Source organism: Sinocyclocheilus grahami, unplaced genomic scaffold (genome assembly GCF_001515645.1).
Source record: "Sinocyclocheilus grahami isolate Dianchi unplaced genomic scaffold, SAMN03320097.WGS_v1.1 scaffold1358.1, whole genome shotgun sequence".
Lineage (NCBI taxonomy): Eukaryota > Metazoa > Chordata > Actinopteri > Cypriniformes > Cyprinidae > Sinocyclocheilus > Sinocyclocheilus grahami.
This window is the reverse complement of record NW_015506537.1, coordinates 42,087-64,232: the sequence shown is the minus strand read 5'-3', so window position 1 is coordinate 64,232 and position 22,146 is coordinate 42,087. Positions and strand designations below refer to the sequence as shown.

At 37.4% G+C, this 22,146-nt stretch overlaps 1 protein-coding gene and 1 long non-coding RNA gene across 2 annotated transcripts in view; both read left to right on the top strand.

Annotated features, from left to right (window-relative positions):
• Nucleotides 1-1,928, top strand: part of LOC107569548 (tripartite motif-containing protein 16-like) — an 18,103-nt gene extending 16,175 nt beyond the window's left edge. The window contains exons 4-6 of the mRNA XM_016255666.1: nt 794-956; nt 1,098-1,145; nt 1,384-1,928. Of these exons, the coding sequence (XP_016111152.1) occupies nt 794-956; nt 1,098-1,145; nt 1,384-1,928 (756 nt within the window). The remainder of the gene's footprint in view (nt 1-793; nt 957-1,097; nt 1,146-1,383) is intronic.
• Nucleotides 1,929-8,402: 6,474 nt separating this feature from the next.
• LOC107569551 (uncharacterized) overlaps nt 8,403-22,146 on the top strand; it is a 19,827-nt gene continuing 6,083 nt past the window's right edge. Inside the window, exons 1-2 of the long non-coding RNA XR_001606908.1 lie at nt 8,403-8,485; nt 19,100-19,106. This is a non-coding gene — a long non-coding RNA (uncharacterized lncRNA). The remainder of the gene's footprint in view (nt 8,486-19,099; nt 19,107-22,146) is intronic.

Sequence of the window (22,146 nt, the reverse complement as noted above, 5' to 3'; positions counted from 1 at the left end):
AGCCGCCATGTTTCAAACGATCCAAACGTAACATCGGAATGCATTTTCAAATAGAATTTTGCTACAAATATCCCACGGCGTCATGATGAAAATGCAATCCTAAGTGTTCTAACTGTTAGTCTAAATGCATTTAGGACAAATAGCATTTAAATGATCATTATGCTACCATTTCTGCTTGGACATGTTATACATATCAAATCAATTTGTGTTATTCATTTTCATTTTGCAACTTATAAAGCGTTCAAATTTGTATGCAATTTACATATTAAGACTACTGTTGGAAATGGCAAATGTAAATTATATAATTTCATTTTCATTTTCTTTTTGCACCAAACTTTGCACGTATGGGTAATGGAAAATGTAAATTTAAATACAGAAATACATAGCCATTTTGAATATTGCATTGCCATTTTGCATATTGCATTTTAAATTGAATTTCGCTACCTATATGCTTCCACACATCTGACACAACCATTTAAGGTCTTGAAATCCCTACTAACAAGCTGATGAGTTGAATCAGATGTGTTTTATTAGGGAGACATACAAAATGTGCAGAGCTGGGGGTACACCAGGACCAGGATTGGGAACTACCAATTTAATCTAAATGATTTACCAAAAAGTTCAAATATGGTGTACGTAGCTAATTCTAGATTGTGTTGCTCTAATGTCATAATGAATATGAGAAGAATGTAGTTAAGTCTTGTCAACAGGAGCCACACAAATTTGATAATAGTGCAGGAGATTGGTTGAAGTAGGTTATTAGGTGATGAGTTTTGATTTCTGTTTTCTGTAGAGTTTCCCGTCTCTCTCAGCACCTCCTGAATCTACAGACATACCCATCATTCCCTTCAGTTCTCAGTTCATTTCTTTTGATGGCGTGAGAGAATATGTCCATCAGCTGAGAGACAAACTGGAGGATTTCTGCAAAGAGGATCTAAAAAAGATCTCTGATGGAGGTAGGGTCCTGGAGATTCATCTGCTCTCAGAAATGAGTCCGTCCATCTAATATCAAGCAGAACATCAAATTAGGAATGGATGTAGGAATCATTTTCTCTTGACATGAGAATCACACTGTTCATGTCTGTTGATTTCCACAGTCACATTCACCAACATTGCTCCCAGGACCAGGAATGAATTCCTACAATGTAAGTCACTAAAAAAAACTGAGTGTGATCATGTTCTTCCTGTAGAAAGTGAAAGAAAACATTTTAGAATTTTACAATAAGAATAAGTTAAGCAATAAGAATTGTATAATTGATCATGCAAAAGATGATTTGCACAGGATATCTGGTAAGCTGAGACTTAAACCATGAAGAATTCAGCTACAATAAAATATTATACAGGTTCGTAATTTCTGATTCTGATGTGTTTTATTTCCATCAGATTCCCATCAGCTCACTATGGATCCGAACACAGTGAATAAACGCTTCCGTCTGTCTGAATGGAACAAAATGATCACTGTCACTGACACAGAGCAGCCATATCCTGATCATCCTGACCGATTTAATGGATATAATCTTCAGGTGTTGTGTAGAGAGAGTGTGTGTGGACGCTGTTACTGGGAGTTGGAGTGGAATGGGAATAATGTATTTATATCAGTGTCATATAAGTGCATCCGCAGGAAGGGATGGGGTAAAGAGTGTTTGTTTGGACGTAATGGTCATTCCTGGAGTTTGTTCTGCTCTCCCTCCAAATACTCATTCATACACGGCAATGTAGAGACTAAACTTCCTATAAAGCGCATCAGCAGTAGAATAGGAGTGTATGTGGATCACAGTGCAGGAACTCTGTCCTTCTACAGCGTCTCTGACACAGTAAGCCTCATTCACACAGTACAGACCACATTCACTCAACCGCTCTATCCTGGGTTTAGGGTTTATTATAAATCTGGGTTTGGTATTGGATCATCAGTGAAACTGTGTAGATGAATCAGATCAGATTACTTTAAGCTGCATGCTAAATCAGTAAGAGTGAGATGTTATAGAGCCTCTTATTTTCTTTTTTTAAATAAATACTAGGTCACACTTTATTTTAAGGTCCAATTCTGGCTATTAACAAACCATTAACTATGACTTTTGCCTCAATAAACTCCTAATTTGCCGCTTATTAGTAGTTAGTTAGGTATTTGTTAAGTTTAGGTATTGGGTAGAATTAGGGATGCAGAATGTGGTCATGCAGAATATGTGCTTATAAGTACTAATAAACAGCCAATATGTTAATAATAGGCATGGAAATAAGCAACTAGTTAATACTGAGAATTGGTTCCTATACTAAAGTGTTACCAAATACTATAGCTGAACCAGGGGTGCTGCTAGCAATTTTGGGCTCTATGAAAGAATATGAGGTTGGGCCCCCTACCACACCAAACATACACTATATTGCCCAAAGTACTGGGAAAACTCAATAAAACAAACAAAAAAACGAATCGCCAAATACCAATGACTTGTACATATGCATACAATCATTATAGACACTTCCAAAACTGTGTCAAAAAAGATGGAAATACAATTTTTAAATACATGAATTATGTTTCCATCTTTGATGCCACAGTTTTGGAAGTGCCTTTCTGAAAAGCGAGGTGTGCTGTGATTGGCCAGCTATCCAGTGCATTGTGATTGGCCGAATACCTCAAGCGTGTAACGGAAATGTTGCGCCCCTTACCATATTGTGATGCCTTGTCCTGGCCAGAGCGACGAGTAAAAACATTAAAAAACCCATTATACACGAGGCATTTGTTGCATCCAGTGGGGACGTAATTACTGATTATAATGACTTATACTGTCTTTTTATGCGTTGCATTGCATCACGCAGCGTAAACATAAAAACCAGATCGCATTTGTGATTGGAGAAATGACAAACTACAAACGCTACTCTACACCGCTCAAAACTCGCGTTTGAATCGTCAGTGGCAAATTCTTTAAATATAAAAAACTTACTTAAAGTCAGTGAGTCAGAACAGCCGGCACTGTAGTCTACTCTCCCAGGATCAGGAAACAGTCCTCCATAAAATGCGCTGGACACATCAGAATATTTGGGTTGAACTGTTCTGGAACAGTGTTCTAAATACAACTTAACCACTGATTTCTAGTTGTGTCCTCTTTTGGAAGGCCAAACAAAGTAGTTTCGCTTTCACAACGAAGCACACAGCGTCTTCAGGACATGGCTGCAGCGTCAACAATACTACAGCGAGAATAAAAGTTACGCCTTCTTTCTTTGCGTGAACATTTGGGTGGTGTTATGCAAATCTTTCCACACAGTGACGTAGATATGTGGGGGCATGTTAGAACGAGCCGTTTTAGGTAGGTGTGGCTGACTCTTAACTTTTATAAAGAATATCTCTTTGGATTTGAGACTTTAGTCTTTGCAACTTTACAGATCTTCTTTATGCACCAAGAGCTTGTAACACTTCAAAGAGAAAGGAAAAATTGAAATCGCATCATATAACCCCTTTAAAGTCACACCAGAGGTGTTCAGCTGGGATTAGGACTTGGCTTTGTGCAGACCAGTCAAGTTCTTTCACACTAACCGAATCAATCTTTTTTTTAACCTTGCCTTATACACAGAGGAATTGTCGTGTTAGAATAGAAAAGGGTCCTGTTAAAACTATTGGTATAAAATTAGAAGCACACAATTCCCTAGAATAGCATTATATGCTTAAACATTAAGATTTGTACTCATGGAAATTACTAAAGTAGTCAAACCTGTTCATTAGAAGGAGGTGTCCCAATACTTTTGGCAATATAGTGTACAAGCCAGCCTAACTATTCAATCTCTGTCTGCAATTTTATAATATTGACCTATTACTTTTGCTATTGCTTTTGACCATTAGGTATCAGTAACATAATTAATTTAGAACCTGTTTTATGGACATAGACTTTCTGTAGCACAATATTCTGTTGATATGGAATGAGTTTGACTACTTAATCAGTTATATTAATAGAAATGCTTCACTGGGGCAAACAAATAAATCCTAAAATAATAAATAGGATACCCCATAACACCAGCATTTCCAGCGGTATCCAACATTTCTCAATCATGATCTTACTCAGCTAAATGTGACTGTTAGCTTAACAGCTGTATTCCTTGTTTGCTAGCTACCTATGCACATACAGCATACAATGTTAAAAATGTTCTACTTTATGAACCTTAACCCAAAAACCTTTAGCTTCATACACTGTAGATAATTGTGACCCTGCCGGTGAAAACCCATCTAAAGTATTTGTTTAAACAGTGGATGAGTAATTCACTCATTGATTTGCTTAATAAAAGCCTGTTTATTGTATTGTATAAAATACATGTTTATTGTGTATTATTTTCAACGTGTTTATTGCTAAGTTTAGTGTGGCAAAATAGGAGCGCAGCCGTAATAGGCCCTTTTCACAGTGACGTCAGCTAACTTCCGCTTTCCGCAAAGCAGTGTATCTGTACTTCCGTTGTACCTTTACACCGGAGACTTCTCGGGAAAATGTAGGAAAAATTTGAAATATGAAAGGGGTTATTTAAGAGTTAAGACTAATAATGTTAATGTACTTGCAGTCGGGTTCTTTTGCAAAAGATTTTCTGCATCTGCTTTAGATGGGTGGCTTGCTTGCCGCAACTGCTTGCTTTCAGATTTGTATGACAACGATTATGTGTTCACACAAAATACATACTTGGAACCTTTTCACTTGTTATTTCGGTTTATGTCATTCCTTGGATAATTTGTGAGTACACTGTAAATTAAATTCCCCCTATAGTTGGGCAATAAAAAGACAAACAACGTGATTTTGTTTTTATTTACTATGGGGAAATGACATGGACACTGTCACGAATCCTGGCCATGGACTTCCGTTCAATCATCACCAGAGGTCACCCTTCCATTACATTGACTCTCACACTACACAAACTGTTGCATGTCATCCCGGACTACATATCCCATCATCCATCGCACTGATTGCACACAGCACTGATTGCACACAGCTGTAACCAATCACACATTCACTATATAACACTCACTCAAACAACCATTCACAACCAGAGTATTGTTTAGTGCTTATCGCTCATCGTGTGATAGCTACTTTACGGAGCCGTTTCCCTGTGTTAGTTCCTAGTTCTAGTCTTAGTCTAGTCTCGCCGTGTTTTCTGATTTCCTGGTACCTGATTTTTGCCTGTTTATCTTGAGTTAACCCTTTGCCTGTTGTTTCGGACTGTGTTTGCACCTCGCCTGGACTCTAGCTTGTGTTATTGGATAACCCCTCATGTCAAGCCCTCTGGATATTGTTAGCCGCTTATCGACCACGCCCGTTTTGGATTACTCTTCTGTCTTGCCCTCAATATACCTGTTTGCCATTGTCTGACCCATGCCTGTTTTATGACCACGTCTCTGTCTTCTATTAAAGCTTTGCAAATGGATCCGCAAGTCTCATGTCTCGTTCGCCCCGTAACAGACACAAGTCATATTTTTTTATATGAAATCGTTTTACTAGATGGCAAGTTTCACATCCATAAAGGCAAGTGGTCTGAAAAGAAACTCATTATCCAGTTCAAGAATATGGCTTAATATTGAAACAATACAAAAAGGACAGCCGCGTAGTTCTAAAGAACTTTGGACTTCAACAATTACTTAAATTCCTCTATTCAATTTCGCTTTAACTACATGTATATCATGTTTTTACTTTTTTAATTATTAATTATTAATATGATCGATCGTATTTTATTTTCATTATAGGCTATATGCAATGTGATCTTTTAAAAAACAGCTGACCTGCGTTTTATATTTATTTACACAAATGCTGGCATCTCTTTTTAACTGTAAAAGCTTTTTATATAAACTTAATATTTATTTCTGAATTACATTAATAAAACGGAAAATTATAGACCCCATTTTATTGATATTTAAATAGTACAAGCTTATGTTGAACTATTCTTGTACATACAGTCGCTGTATTAAGCAGGACATAAATTACTGAATGAAAAGGCTTTCTGTTGCCACATGTAAATGTCTAAAACCTTTGTTTATTTGAGAAATATATCTAACCAACTTCATCTAACTGCAATTAAGACAGCAAACAGTGCGTGGGAATCAGTGACTGCAGTGCTCCGTTTTCAACTCCTCCCTCGACTTCAAGCGGCAAATCTCGCCGATTCGGTAAGTTCGTTTGAGATGCCAGACGCCTCTACCTGAACGAGGACGAGAATAGACAGCAGCAGTCATCCTCTAATCGTATTTGTGGCAGTTGTACAAGCGTTTGGGTGAACTCCATGCTGGTAGCCATAGTGCTTACTATGCTGGCGGAAGTAAGAATACCCTGCTTCGCGTCAGAACGGAAGTTGCGTGACGTCATGTGAAAAGGGCCTATTCGTGAACAGTGTATCTGGTTGCCATGACAACCTCACGCGCTTTCTGCTGCTGCTCTATGTAATCAGATAGTGAATTTGTAGATTTTCTATAGCAAAACTAAAATGTGTTTAAAAGTGCGACTGACCAAATCGTCTAGTCAAGTTTCAGTCAACTAAAAGTCGCCCTGCTTCGCGTCAGAACGGAAGTTGCGTGACGTCATGTGAAAAGGGCCTATTCGTGAACAGTGTATCTGGTTGCCATGACAACCTCACGCGCTTTCTGCTGCTGCTCTATGTAATCAGATAGTGAATTTGTAGATTTTCTATAGCAAAACTAAAATGTGTTTAAAAGTGCGACTGACCAAATCGTCTAGTCAAGTTTCAGTCAACTAAAAGTCGGAGCATTTTTGTCTTATTTTAGTCAGAATTATCCATGACTATTTTCGTCTAGTCTTAGTCGATGAAAACTGAAGACATATAGTCTAGTTTTAGTCAATGAAAATTGTATTTTAGTCTCTTTTTAGTAATGCAATTCTATTTAACCCAGTCAATATAGTATAAGTACCTAGTAGTATAGACAAAACCAAAATTTTCTTTTAGCCAAACCCATTTCAAACAAGGTTATCTTATTATATTATTGTTACCTTCCTTATATACTCAAGAATACATTCCAGACACGGAAGACGCTCTGATTTGAATTTACAACATTTATTTTACCATCCAAACATGTTAGAAGTACACACACATACATTTTTATAAAATAAATAAAAACAATAAATAAAATTAAATTTAAAAAATAGCATCACATGACAATGCCAGAAAAAAATGTGTACATTCAAGTTTAACAAAGAGAAACAAGGTGCTTGAATGCTCGAGCTACAATAACATACTAAAAAGCGCAAATAAAATATGTGTGTCTGTTACTTGTATTGCTTGTAAACTGAAGTCAGATTTTGCATCATAAAAACTATTAAAAGATATTACACTACAAATGGTTTGGACCTTAGAGAGATATAATGGGATGGGAAGCACTGGCTGCATACAGTGGAATTCGTTGACAGAAAAGAAGAAACAATACTGAATTATGTCAACTACTGAACCAAATAACCAGCAGTCTCAACAGCAACTACATAAACTGTAACCTCCTGAATGTGTAATTTAAAGACTGGTTGTCACAAACAACAAAAAAACAAAACCGTCCAGTACACATTACTCTTTGGCTATATTTTTGACATCAGATTTTCTTTTCTCTGGTGCCTGGCATAGATAGAGTATCTCTGTTTGATTGCCATAAAACCCACATTTGTCAAACTGTTAAAAGTCTACACCTTCAGCTTTCAGCTGTTAACACTGTGTGTTGGCTTGAACTTACCTGAATATTGTAATGAAATTAACTCATTTGTAATTGAAGGGAATTAATTATTATTAATTCATTCAGGTTTTGAAAGGACTCGGATCTGAAAAAGTCGAGGTCCACCTGATTAAACTGATTTTGAATTTAAATGGTTTACACCCTATCAGCTACTCGGCCAGTGAGAAGTTAATGTCAGTGTATATTACCAATTGAATATGTATTTTCCTGGCCACGGTCAATACAATTATTATAAGTAAGCTATTATATTAATTGTTATAAGTAAGCTACGAGCTAGGTAGCAAGGATCTTTTTGGCAAAAGTTTTAACCTTGAAATTATATGACACCAAACAATGATTCTTTATAAATGAACCATGAATTTTATTGGCTATCCTAGATTACATCAAAACTAAGCTAAAACACACAAACATACAGTTTCTTTAGAATGAGAGTTGACGGAGTTTCATAGTTCTACCTCGTTTTCACGAGTGATTTAAATTCACCTGAGAGAATTCACAAAGCAGAGGATTTTAGCTTATGTTTACTGCTTAAATTAGCTCGTTCACCAGTTCAGCAGAGATAAGATTTTGTTCGTTTACTTGTGTTCTGCTGGGTTGACAGCTGAAAAGCTGAGTTTCCTGGTTTGGCTGCTTGAGGGAATTCCGTTGCTGATTGGTCGCTGAGGTGACGTCAAATGACATCCTTTCGGGAAAGCCCTCCGGAGATTGGTTGGCTTCTTGATGAGGAGGAGGCTTCAGCAGTTTTGCTACAGTCTGAGTTTGCATTAAGTTCTTTGAAGATCGTGTTTCTCTGAAGTGTTTGAGATTTGGATGACCGATCACTTTGATGGTAAGCTTGGGAGCACAAGTTGGGAGTGCTCTTAACACGGCGACAGGCGAGAGCAAGCAAATCTGTCCTGCATTGGGTTTTGCTCCGCTGCATAAGTCTGTCCCACGACGCGACCTTCCAATCGCCTTCTTGCAAGGCGGAGCATGCATATATTACCCAGAGGCTCCAACTTATTATGTGGAGAAATTAAGATTTGCAGGTTTTGTTAATAACTTCTATATAGTGTCGTACAACACATACTGTTTGAAATAACAGCTTTTCACTTATTTCAATATTCTGCAATTATCACAAGTTTACGTTCAATACTAAACGTCATGAAGCCAGTCACGAAACCTACTGACATTCTGTAGCTTAAATGAATCCAGATGGGGGGGGGGCAGTTCTTGTTGTCCTAGTGCTTGTCGACATCTGAGGTGGTTTGGTAAATCATTATCTCCGTGTTTTTTTGTAAAGATAAGCAGAGCGAGACAGGAACTCATTTGAGAAAGTTGGCGCCTGGGCTGACCATGATTCAGCTTTTACGACTCTCATAGTTGAGAAGAGAGGTTAGTTGTCTGATGGAATGCGGAGATTCCATCGTTCCTTTGTGTGATGTTCGCAAATGCCTTACAATATATTTGTTCAGGAATAAAACAAAATAAAGTCTTCACAACCAAATCAGAATCAACAATTTAAGAGCAGCAGAGTTTTTTTTGCATGGATATGGGAAAGGTTGCTTACTGGATGCCAGACACAAACATCTAGGCTTTCTAACCACATTAGAGAGGTTGGCTGCCAATGCAAAGCTACACGAAATGGCATCCGCAGTAGTTCTGACCGGGTCCCATACAGAAAATCCAAAAGGTGGGGTTACTTAAAGTGTGCAGCAGGCCCAAGCTAGAGGTGATGATGGGAAAAGAGCCCTTCGGATGCTTCTCGAAAGTAATTACACTCTTAACCCGAATTAGTTGACTTTACTAGAAAATTGCGTGGAAACCCGTTGCACTAAACAATTTTAGTTTTTACACAGGGTGAAACTAAACAGGTTAAGTTGTATTAACATGGAACATTTAGTGGGTGTAGCAGACAAATCAAGTTGGCATTAGTAGTCTTTACTAAAAAGCATTAGTTCACATTATGAATTTTTTTGAGGATATGTTTTATAAAATAACTATTAAGTTGAACAAAAAAATATTAATATTAACAAATTATTTTTAGTAGTGATAATTGTTATATTTAAGTAATCTCTTATCATTTTAAAATACTACTTAAATTGTAAATTATTTTTAAATTATTTTTAAAGAAATAAACAATAACAACATTTCAGTTTTTTTGTTTGTTTTTGTTCACAAAAAGTTGTACTTAAATTTTCAACCAAAAGACAAGTAACATTTTTTGCATAAGAAAACATTTTTGCTCGTTAACAATTGTAAATTGTTTAGAGGAACATGAACACACAGTATTCAACAATATGCTAGATCCATGTGAATGACTAGAATTGCATTAAAACTGGATAAGCATTAAAACCTGAGGCAAGCCTCTAAAAGTTTAAGCTAGAGTTGACTACGTTAACTCATTAATATAGCAAAAAAAATGCAGATTTAAACACTTTTAGCACAACACAGCTAAACTTTGGACATTCTGAACAAGAGAATCTGTTGAAAGATTAATTGTGCATCTTGAGAACAATAACCTGCCATGGCTTCTGATGGTAGTTTCCTGCAACTCCTTTGTCAATCAAATTGTAAGTTGATTTTTTAATGTTTGTAACTTGGGTTTTAAGTCAGGGTGGTCCAACATGAGGAGAACTTGTTGAATGAATTGGAATGTGTTCTTCATCGATTTGGGGTAATTGAGATGCAGTGCATATGCAAGTCCAATGCACACAGCTTAGAAACATTCATATTAATGCTGTACATAAAATAAAATAGTTAATATAATTCAAATGTGTTCTTTTAAATATTTAAAGCTAAAAGTGTTGCACAGTTAACACATTAAATGTGCTAAAATGTAGAAATGAAGACGATTACTGAATACGTTTTAAATGTTGCAAATTTAAAACTACAAAAAAGTGTTGTAGAGTTACACAAATGTCTAGGCATTTTAAATGAAGTAAAACAAATTTATGTTGAACATTTAATGCATCAAATGTTTATTTTTTTATGTTTACAACAGAAAGTGTTTATTGCTTTAAATGTTATGTTACACCATAAATGTGGTAAAATTTAAAATAATTGTCGCAAAGTTCGTGCAATGATATGGGTTGTTTTAAAAAAAAAATTTAAACGAAAGTGTTGAAATGTTCACACAATAAATGTGATGGAATGGGGAAATTAAGATTATTTTAATGCTTCAAATGTGTTAAATAATTTGTTTTCTTTAGTGTAAATGGGCACAAAATAAATGTGTTGGAACTGTGTTTTAGAAGTACAAACTGTCAAATGGGTTTTTGAAAAATGACAGCAAAATAAAGTTTTATTTGAAAAAAAACAATCTGTTTTGTCATTCAATTAACATTATCGAGGAAAATTCAATTAATACCAAAACAAATTTATTAAGAACTACTCCGGTACTATGCTTTGAGTGCGTCAGAAACAGAACGGGGTATCAGTTTACTGTCTGGGGTTGTGCTGGGTTGCGCCGAGCCGCGTCCAGTGTAGACTGCATCATCAGATCGTTAATTATTCGAAATAGATTAGCATATCATTTAACTTAACTGGTACATTTAGCTCTTGAGCAAGTAATATATAAGTATTAAAATGTCATCCATGTGAGTTAAGTAAATCTCAATTTCAAGACCGCTGAAGTGGGCTAATAACTAAATGGCATCGGCCTTTAACACGTAATGGGCATTCACGATGGCTTTTTCGCATTCTCCGGACTTTTCTTAATATGCACAATATCCTATGCACATTTGGGAAGAAAATAACACTTACAGTAACAAAAACTTGCTGACATGGACGCACGCATGCACCAGTTGGAATGCACATCTGAGACGGTGTTATATTAGTCATTATATTTGAATAATTAAATAATTCTATTAAATGATCAATCGATTCATTTGATAATCCCACTAGCGTTTTATTTACAGTAAAAACCCTTTCCTTTGTGTGAGGACGCTTGCGTTTTTAGTGTCATGGCACACCTGGTCATGCGGTAACTATGCTACTGCAGTAGATGCATCTTGCAGTATAAAGGTTAACGATTAGTTGTTTGTTAATTTAAACGAAGATCGATCATGAGAATTTGTCGAAATTGACATCCCTAATGCGTATAGTAAATTCTATTGGATAAATATGAACTGGCGGGCCTTCTAAAAACCGGTTTGCCTTTCCACGGGCTAGAGAGCCAACACAGAGCCAGGTCTTATGTCACTGAATACGTCTCATCTTTCCCAGTAACGCTAGCATGGCAGTGCCAAACACAACAGTCTTGTTCGAGATGTATTGGCGTCATGCAGACCGATCGGCACGTGACACCAAAGCACCACGAAAGCGATCCAAAAGCATAAAGAGAGTCGTCTGCTTTCCAGTCACTCCCGCGGCACACCGACCAGTCCACACAGTGCCGATGCAGCCAGAACAAGCCTAAACATAGCAGTGCAACGTCCACCACTGTTGATTGTATTGATGTTCATGGTTTTGCGAATCTACATCGGCATCCAAACACGGCAAATTCAATGTGTTCGTGTTTAGCTGCTATTCCAAAAATGGCGTTTCTGAAAAGTTTCTGTTCATCTTGTTGGTCACGTTAACCCCAGCCCCTGACGCAAGCGGTTCTTACTTCTAGACCAGCAATGTTTTGGTGCTACTTACGAACCCCTTTTCCTGGTTCAAAGACAAAGAACTGATTTGGAACTAGGCTCTGGCGCTGAACGAGCACTCAAAATGCCTTGGTGGAAAAGGGGTATGTGTGGATCCGTATAGTAGTTTATATCCATTCCTTTGGCATCTCCCTGTGTTCTTGTTTGATATGCCAGGTTGACTTGTGCTTATTTGTTAAAGTTACTGTGTAATTGAGCTTTATGTACTTGTAATACAGTTTGTAGTTCGGGAAGAAGGACGAGGAAGTCAGGGGTGGCGGTTAAACCTCTTTATTTTCCCCCACAACAAAATAGAACAAAAATAAAGTGCTGCTGAATTATTATTATTATTATTATCATCTCTCGTCTCTCCCCCAATCACTGGAATTACAGACAGGTGTTACTCATTATTCACTTGACCTCCTTATCACCGTTCCTCTCCAAACCCTTTCTCCTGCTGCAGCCTTTCGCCTTCCCACGCCCCCCTCGCCACAGTACTTATGAGTACTTCTAAGTTGTAAAGAATATCTGCAGTGACATCTTTGCGAAGTATGTTTGCAAAAAAAGAACACCGAATGTTTAAATCTATCTTGAATTTGTTTTGTTTAAAAATAATTACATGGAATTGAAAAGTAATAACACTAGAATACAAAGTTTTTTGAATAGAAAAGGTTGAGGGGCTTGTAATATTGATTCGGAGAGAAGGGGGGCCTTGGAGTCAAAAAGTTTGAGGACCACTGCTCTACACAATCTGTTCACAATTTGAAGAAAAGTTTTGTTTGTCTAAGTGTATACTGTATACTGTTTCAGGAATGACAAACCTGAGTGTAAAAATTATTAAATCTACCAAATTGTTGCGCGATTGACGGTGATAACTATAGCAATAGACAGAAATAACTATCCAAAAAGCCAATGTCAAAATAGAGCTGTGCATTAAGTGATGCTGGATAACTACAGCAGCAACAAGTCTGTGATGGCTGAATATATTTAGCAGCTTCTACAGATAAATCTAAAACTTGAAGCACTCTTTTTGTTGAGTTCTTTTTAAGGCAATGTTTGAAAAATGTAGTTTTTAAATTAAATATTTTGACAAATATTTTTATTTATTTAATGCATTATTATTTAAATATTATACCATAAAAATTTACTTAACATGTAGTTAACTAGTTAAGTATTTAGATCATTAACCCTTCTAGGTGGTTGGTGTCTGGGCTTATTCATTTATTTTTTAAATGACATGAGATTTTATGATTTCCTGCACCTGCTATACTTAGTCATTTTGTAATAAATCCAAAACGCAAGACGTGAAAAAAACTAAACAAATAAACAAACAAAAAAACCCTAGGGAGTGAAAATGGCAACTGAGCTAATGAGTGATCCTTTGCTTCCATCTACTGGTTATAATGGTCATGTCATGTCATTTTCATCTTACAAGTCTGTTTTCCACTAGGAGACATTTTTTTTCATGTCATCTTCATGAATGAAATGTAAATCTGTAATCTTACTGTAGATAAAAAAAATAAAAAAACAAACAAATAAATAAATAAAGGGTTTACAATATTCTAAGTGTTAAAGATGTGTTTAAGTGGGGGCTGGGGGTGGTGTGCGTCTTTGTCACCCTTTTCACCCATGATGAGTTTGCATCCCTGAAATATAGTCATTCTTGAGAAGTGGGACAAAACAGGGTGCAAAATTGAAAAAATAAAACCTTGTACTCCGATAAATGAAACTACATTTACGTATCTTATATGTACTAAGCTACTGAGCTATGCTTTGATACAACCTTCCAACTTTTCTTTTTTAACAAAATGTGCTTTTTTTTTTTTACCTTGGACTGTGTAATATAATTTCAGCTTTATCTTGGTAACAGCATTCAAGATGTTTTTAACATTTCAAAACACATTCTCGTGTTAGCAGACAGATTACACTTTCACATGTGACCAACAATTCCACAACAAATATAAAATATCATAATGAAATATCCCCCTGCTTAAGCCAGTACATGTCCAGGCCTGTCTGAAGTTTGCTAGAGAGCATTTGGATGATCCAGAAGAGGATTGGGAGAATGTCATATGGTCAGATGAAACCAAAATATAACTTTTTGGTAAAAACTCAACTTGTCGTGTTTGGAGGAGAAAGAATGCTGAGTTGCATCCAAAGAACACCATACCTACTGTGAAGCATGGGGGTGGAAACATCATGCTTTGGGGCTGTTTTTCTGCAAAGGGACCAGGACGACTGATCCGTGTAAACGAAAGCATGAATGGGGCCATGTATCGTGAGATTTTGAGTGAAAACCTCCTTCCATCAGCAAGGGCATTGAAGATGAAATGTGGCTGGGTCTTTCAGCATGACAATGATCCCAAACACACCGCCCGGGCAACGAAGGAGTGGCTTCGTAAGAAGCATTTCAAGGTCCTGGAGTGGCCTAGCCAGTCTCCAGATCTCAACCTCATAGAAAATCTTTGGAGGGAGTTGAAAATCGTGTTGCCCAGCGACAGCCCCAAAACATTACTGCTCTAGAGGAGATCTGGATGGAGGAATGGGCCAAAATACCAGCAACCGTGTGTGAAAACCTTGTGAAGACTTACAGAAAATGTTTGACCTCTGTCATTGCCAACAAAGTGTATATAACAAAGTATTGAGATGAAATTTTGTTATTGACCAAATACTTGTTTTCCACCATAATTTGCAAATAAATTCTTTAAAAATCCTACAATGTGATTTTCTGGATTTTTTTTTCTCATTTTGTCTCTCATAGTTGAGGTATACCTATGATGAAAATTACAGGCCTCTCTCATCTTTTTAAGTGGGAGAACTTGCACAATTGGTGGCTGACTAAATACTTTTTTGCCCCACTGTATCATGGCTGTGACAAAGGAAATATTAACATTTGGATTTAAAATATTCTAAAACTATAAAACTTAGCAGAGCCTGTCTGACACTGATGTACTCTGCAGAGGTGAACTGTGGCAAGGGGGTCCTTTAGAGTGACAGCTGCCCCTGATATTATTACATTTTATTGAATGTCTGACGGTGTTGACAAAAAGTGGGGATGCAACTTTAAAATCTTATGAACCATGCATGTGTCATTAAAAAACAACCTTGCTTTGATAGGAGATATTATTAAGTGTTGCTTTTGATAAAACAAGCTATTTTTCATCATTAAAAAAACATTTTTATCCATTTTATTGCATATGAATGATTGAACCCTTCTCTGTGGACACACTGTTTTAGATGTAGTGAGAGGACATTAAGTATCACAGATTTGGTATAATAATGAGAAAATTAAATTGAAGGTGATAATTGTGTTAAATACATTCTATTATTAATCCCTTATGACATTTAAAATTTAAAATATTTTTATTTTTTAAAGCTAATAGCAGTTACCCTTGCTGGACTTGTTTTGTCCCACGTCTCAAGAATGACCTGACATTTATTTTCTGTTTTATCTGCCATGCTCAAATGCAGTGCACTGCTAATGTACAACCGACAGGCATTACTGGACATCGCCAATTCAGCCAACCATCTTAAATTATACCTCCGGATACAGGGCTGCACCCCGCCCCCACTTTGGATACTCAGACCAACTCTCTTTGTTAATGTTCCCGGCCTACAGACAAAGACTCAAACAAACAAACTTTCACCAAACAGGTTAAGCTTTGGACCCTACAAACTGAGGGCATCCTGCAGGACTGTTTTGCTCTGACAGACTGGGATGTGTTTAAAGCTGCAGCCACTTTGGAGGACTCTTCTGTCAGCATACAGGATTATGCTGAGTATGTGACTGGGTACATTAGCACTTGTGTTGATAACACAACAGTCTGTGACTGTTCACACTCCTACCCTCAGGACGGAGGTACAGGAGTGTAAATTGCAGGACTTCCAAATTAAGGAACTCCTTCTTCCCCTCAGCTATTAGACTCTTAAACAGGTAGCTAGCTAGTGGAATTATCTATCTCAGAGAACAGTCGGAACAAATTGTTTCATCTCATTTGAAGATTTGTAATGTTATTGCTGTTATTACTTCCATTGTATATTTGTTAATATTACTCAAGTAGCCTCATCTCAATTTGCACATCTGTTACTGTTACTGCTGCTATTGTTATCATGTAGTTGCACATGTTACTGCACTATTGTTTTTTTGCACATAAGTTAATACTGTACATTCACTGTACAAATACATAGTCTATATTTCTATTTTCACATTCTATATTTCTACTCTATACTCGCATATATAGATACACAGTCTATATTTCTATTTTTTCATAGTCTATATTCCTACTACTGCAGCATAGTTTTTATTATTATGTTTCTTACATTGTATGTATGTATGTGTGTATAGTTTGTGTATGTGTGTGTATAGCTTTGCACTGTCTTGGCATTCATTGTGGACAGCAAAGTAAGAATTTCATTGCTCAGGGAAGCTTGTTTTCCTCACTGGGCATATGACAATAAACGCTTTAAATCCTTGAGTCCTTGAATTGTAATTAACCCTTTACTTCATATTTTACTCGTTCTTTAGGAAGCTGTCACTCAGAGTCTATGTCAGCCATTTTACGTGGACCTCACGGTCACAAACTCACCAGTCTGACCATTAACTAGGGCTGAACGATTTTGGAAAATCTAATTGCGATTTTTTTTTTTTAACAATATTGCGATTGCGTTTTAATATGCAATTATTTTTTAAAGCTCTTTATGTTCTGTATTATTCAACAAAGACAAGCTATAAATCATTGTATAGTATGACCAACCTAATATTAGATATATTAAACATAAATGTTCTTTTCTGTAGGCCAGGCCTATATGTTATGATGAAATTAGGTGATGCATGAATTGATATGAATTACAGTATATTGACTGATTTGTTGAACTTCCAACCTTGCGAGCATGTAATAATTATGACAACATAAAGCAAATAACAAATAAGCACAAATAAGCCTGGTGTAAACATTAATATGAAAGTCAGTAATAAATCACACAAGCTAAAGTAGATTGCAGAAATATAAAAACGAATCTGTTGCTTTACCACACTACTTTAGGTAATTCAAAGTCACTGAAATAAACATGTGGACTCACTTTTTAAACACTGTCTGTTAACTTCAGACCAGTGGTTCTCAAACTTTTATGGTCGCGCCCCCCTTTAAACCTATAAAAAATCCCCCCCCCCTTCCAGAATCCTCATTCCACCTCAGACTGCCAAATAACTTCACTAAACATTATGAGAAATTAATGCTTTTTTAATGCTGAAAAAAAACACCTGCATCACTTGAAACATTGAAAAATAGCATAGAGAGAATAACTGTTATTATTATTAATCTCTCTTTTATTTATTTATTTTTTGTGGGTTTCATGCTGTCCGCTAAGGCATAGGACACACACAGGCTTTCCTCCTCACCAACGACATTAAACACTGTGTCTACACCGACGTGAGCGGCAAAATACAGTAGAACCCATTATCATCAGTGAAGCGGTCTACACTGGATGCGACGCGACTATAGACTGTATAGGGCGCGACACGACAAAACCCGACATTAAACTGATGACTTGAACTTGAAGCAGCGCTGCTTAGACCGATGGGTGTGTGTCATCAAAGTACTGCGAGAGCTATAAGAGAGTGGACGTCTCCTTATGCTTTCTCTCGATCGATCTTCAAGTCGAACACACCTCTTTACTCTCGCTTGTCACGTGACCAAGTGTAATCGCAGCCTCTGCGATTGAAAAATCTAGTTTTTTTCATATCGCGATATTATCGCAAATGCAACTAATCGTTCAGCCCTACCATTAGCCAGAGGTTATGATGACTAATATTATTTAATAGTCACTTATGATAGTTATAGAACTATGTACAACTTGAATAAAGCTGAGACAATGACCAGCGGTTATGACTAGCCCACCATAGTTAAAGCAACTGCATAAAACTTAACTAAAGTCAAGCTGTTACTCAGAAATCTAGCATCCCACCTGATGTGCCCCATGCTCCACTTAACCCTGGATGCAGATTTGCAGAAACAAATGCCTTCACTTAATCCACGTGTGAAAATAATTTAGTAAGTCGGAATAATATCAAATGTGACAATTTATTATTAGTCAGGTAAAATGTATTATGTCAATTACATAGTACATTCAAAGATAATCAATCCAAAATGTCAAAGACTAGTCTGATATACCTTTTAGTCTACTTCCTCTTGTAAGATTGAGACCATTGTACCAGTCACACTGAGACATTTCAAATGATACCAAGCACGACTGTGAATATCACTTTCTTTCATGTAGAACATTCTATTATGCTATTGACCATTCTGAGTGAGCGGAGTAAGGGGAAGGATGGGTGAAGAGAAGGAAGTGGGGGAAAAGGAACAAATGTATAGGTGAGAAAGAAGCTTTCCAACATCTCTCAGCGAGATGTAGAAACAGATGTTGGTATGTTAATACACTGTGTTTGTATTGTCCGTATCTCAGGAGATCAAAGTGTCCGAGGTCTTTTCAGCCTTACACCTGCATCATGTGAGGCATTCGCAATAGCAGTAATATGAGGAACAATAGCTGGCAAACAGTTCTTCAGAACAATAGTGGCAAGAGGATTGAATATACAAGTAGTAGATGTAAGGGAAACAGGTCAATTTAGCTCAAAGGGAATCATTTATGATTTTATAGGGAATTTGGACCAAATCATTGTTTTACGGCTGATCACCAAGTCGGCCAGCGATTCATTGAACGAGCCGTATAACATCAATTCTGCAATGGATATTAATATCCAAAGTATAGTGAAAACGCTATTTATTAGCACAGTAACAAGATCGGCAGTTTAAGACATTAACTTGTAAGCACAAAACACAAGATACTTCTCTTTTCAATATAAATAAGACTTTATTAGATAAATCTAAGACATAATCTAATCTAGCATATGAACACACGCATTCACACAAGTTGCAGAAAGAGAGAAAGTGAGGAAAGAATGAGTTTAAAAGAATTCAAATGTGAAATCCCAAGTTTATAGCAATATGTGAAATTGCATAGACATGAACAACCATCAATCACTTAATTAACCCTCGCATTGAGTTCCTCAGTGAGATTAAAATTATATTAAATGCACCAGTTCAGCTGGAGGTACTTGCGTTGCCTGTGTAAGGGGTTCCCTTTGTGTCGTAGTTGCAGAGAAGGGGTCTCCCAAGATTGCTGATTGGCTGGAAGTTCAGTAGTCATTGAAGTGATGGGAAGCCAATGGTTGGGCGTTGGCTGAAGATGCTGAGTCTGTGGGCTGGTTGAAGTTTTGAGACGGGCACAGGTCGGACTCAGAGACACGGCGTTAGGCAAAACTTAACTCAGAACACGAAACTCTCAACGGAAAGAAAAGAAACTAAAGTAAAAGAATAGAAATAAAGTTTGACGAGACTAGATGGTTTTCTTCTCATCGTGGCTAAGTAGCAGCGGGCGTGCAGGTCTAAGCATGCTGGAACGGCGCTCGAAGAACGCAAAAGCAATGACCTGAAGCATAACTAAAAAGCATGACTAAAAGCGAAACGCTAAACAGCAAAGTTTGATGGTGTCCTGAGTATTTAAAGGGGTAATATGATGCTGCTAAAAAGAACATTATTTGGTGTAGGGGTCATATGATGTTGCTAAAAAGAACATTATTTTGTGTATTTGGTGTAATGAAATGTGTTTGTGTGGTTTAGCTGCTAAAAACACATTATTTTCCACATACTGTACATTATTGTTTCTCCTCTATGCCCCGCCTTTTTGAAACGAGTTGATTTTTACAAAGCTCATCGGTCTGAAAAAGTGAGGTGTGCTGTGACTGGCCAGCTATCCAGTGTGTTGTGATTGGCCGAATACCTCAAGCGTGAGACGGAAATGTTATGCCCCTCACCATACTGTTGATGCCGTCTCCCGGAGCGACAAGAAAAAAAACATGAAAACCCATTATAAATGAGGCATTTGTTGCATCCAGTGGGGACATAATTACGGATTATAATGACTTATACTGTCTTTTTACGTGTTGCGTTGCATCGCGTCGCGTAAACAAAACCATGTCTGCATTTGTGATCAGAAATGACAAACAAGCACTAACGTTACTCTACACTGCTCAAAATTCGCGTTTGAATCATCAGTGGCAAATCCTTTAAATGAAAACGTACTTACAGACTGTAAGTCAGAACAGCAGGCGGTGGCCCAGCGTGAGCCAAGGCGGCGGGCAAGCATGGGCTAGCGTGAGCTGAGCAGCACTAAGTTGATGTATTCCCTCAGCGACCAGCACAGATCAGCTCTAGGCATGACAAAGCGGATATCGTCCTCTTTTGGAAGACCAAACCAAGTAGTTTCGCTTTCACAACGCAGCACACAGTGTCTTCACGACATGGCGGCAGCAACAATACTACAGCGAGAATAAAAGTTACGCCTTCTTTCTTTGCGTGAACATTTGGGCGGTGTTATGCCCACATAGTGACGTAGACATGTGGGGGCGTGTTAGAACGAGCCGTTTTAGGTAGGTGTGGTTAACTCTTAACTTTTATAAAGAATATCTCTTTGGATTTGAGACTTTAGTCTTTGCAACTTTATAGATCTTCTTTATGCACCAAGAGCTTGTAACACTCCAAAGAGAAAGGAAAAATTGAAATCGCATCATATGACCCCTTTAAACCGGGCTGTTTGACACACCCCAAATGGTGCCTTGACCAATTATAGCTCGGGGTGTTGCGATGTTTCTCCTCCTAATTCATAAATCAAATGTTATCTTATCAGTCACATGGTCCGAATTTTCCCGCTCTTGCAGAGTATAATTCTGGACATAATTTCTATAACAAGAATATTATACATTTGACAAAGTATTGATTGATAGAAACGTTTAAAGCATGAATTTTCACACTCATACATACCCAACATGAATATAATCCTATAAACTATTCGATAGTTATTCAAAATACACACACAATAAGTGATTAGAACATGATAATCACACATGTGGGTTACATACATAATATGGAGTTATGCATAGAAATGATTAGTTGCTCACAAGTCCTTTTAGTGTCATTTAGGTGCATATATACATGGAAAGGTAGTTTCTGTGCCATTCTGTGGATGTATGTGGACATGTTCTGTGAAGACCAGAGAGGTTAAAAAGGTCTCCTAAGGAATCTCAGTCTGGTTCTTGTCTTCTAGGTGGGGGGAAGTCAATCCAAAGAGCTTGTGATCGTGATTACTATCATGGATTTACATGTGATGGTCATGCTGTGCATCTCTTTGACCATCAATCTTGATTACTTGCCCCAAAATTGACAATCTCCTTGGAATTGTCAATAAGTCTTCTTAAAGCTGCTAGTTGGTTGCTTCAGACTTGTGGCGCCAGGATCTGATTTACGAACATCCTGTGTCTTGGTCTTTTTTGTGGAATTCGGTTCCTCGTGTTTCAACCATGTTCTTGAATGTAGTTTCAAGAACTACAGTAAACAGCTCGTTTGGACTACAGCGTTTGTTTTTGTTTTGTTTGCTCATTGGAATATCATTACAAAGAATTCCTGCCTACAGAAATTCGAATGGTTGGGGGGAGGGGAGGGGCGATGTCGTGGTTAGAACGCTTGGTTGAGTGACTGCATCAGACGAGACGACGAAGAAGAGCAACTGCTGTGCTGTAGCCTCACATTTTCGGCATGTCTTGACCAGCGGTTCTCAATTCCAGTCATCGCGTACCCCCGCTCTGCACATTTTGTGCGTTTCTCTTATTGCTTCATACGTTTGTTATATTTGACTAAGTGCTCTGCGAAGTGGACATTACCGGATATTCCGCCATGATTCCAGTTTGAAGGGAGCGTATATATTCCATACAAAGGGCATTTAAGTGTGCGA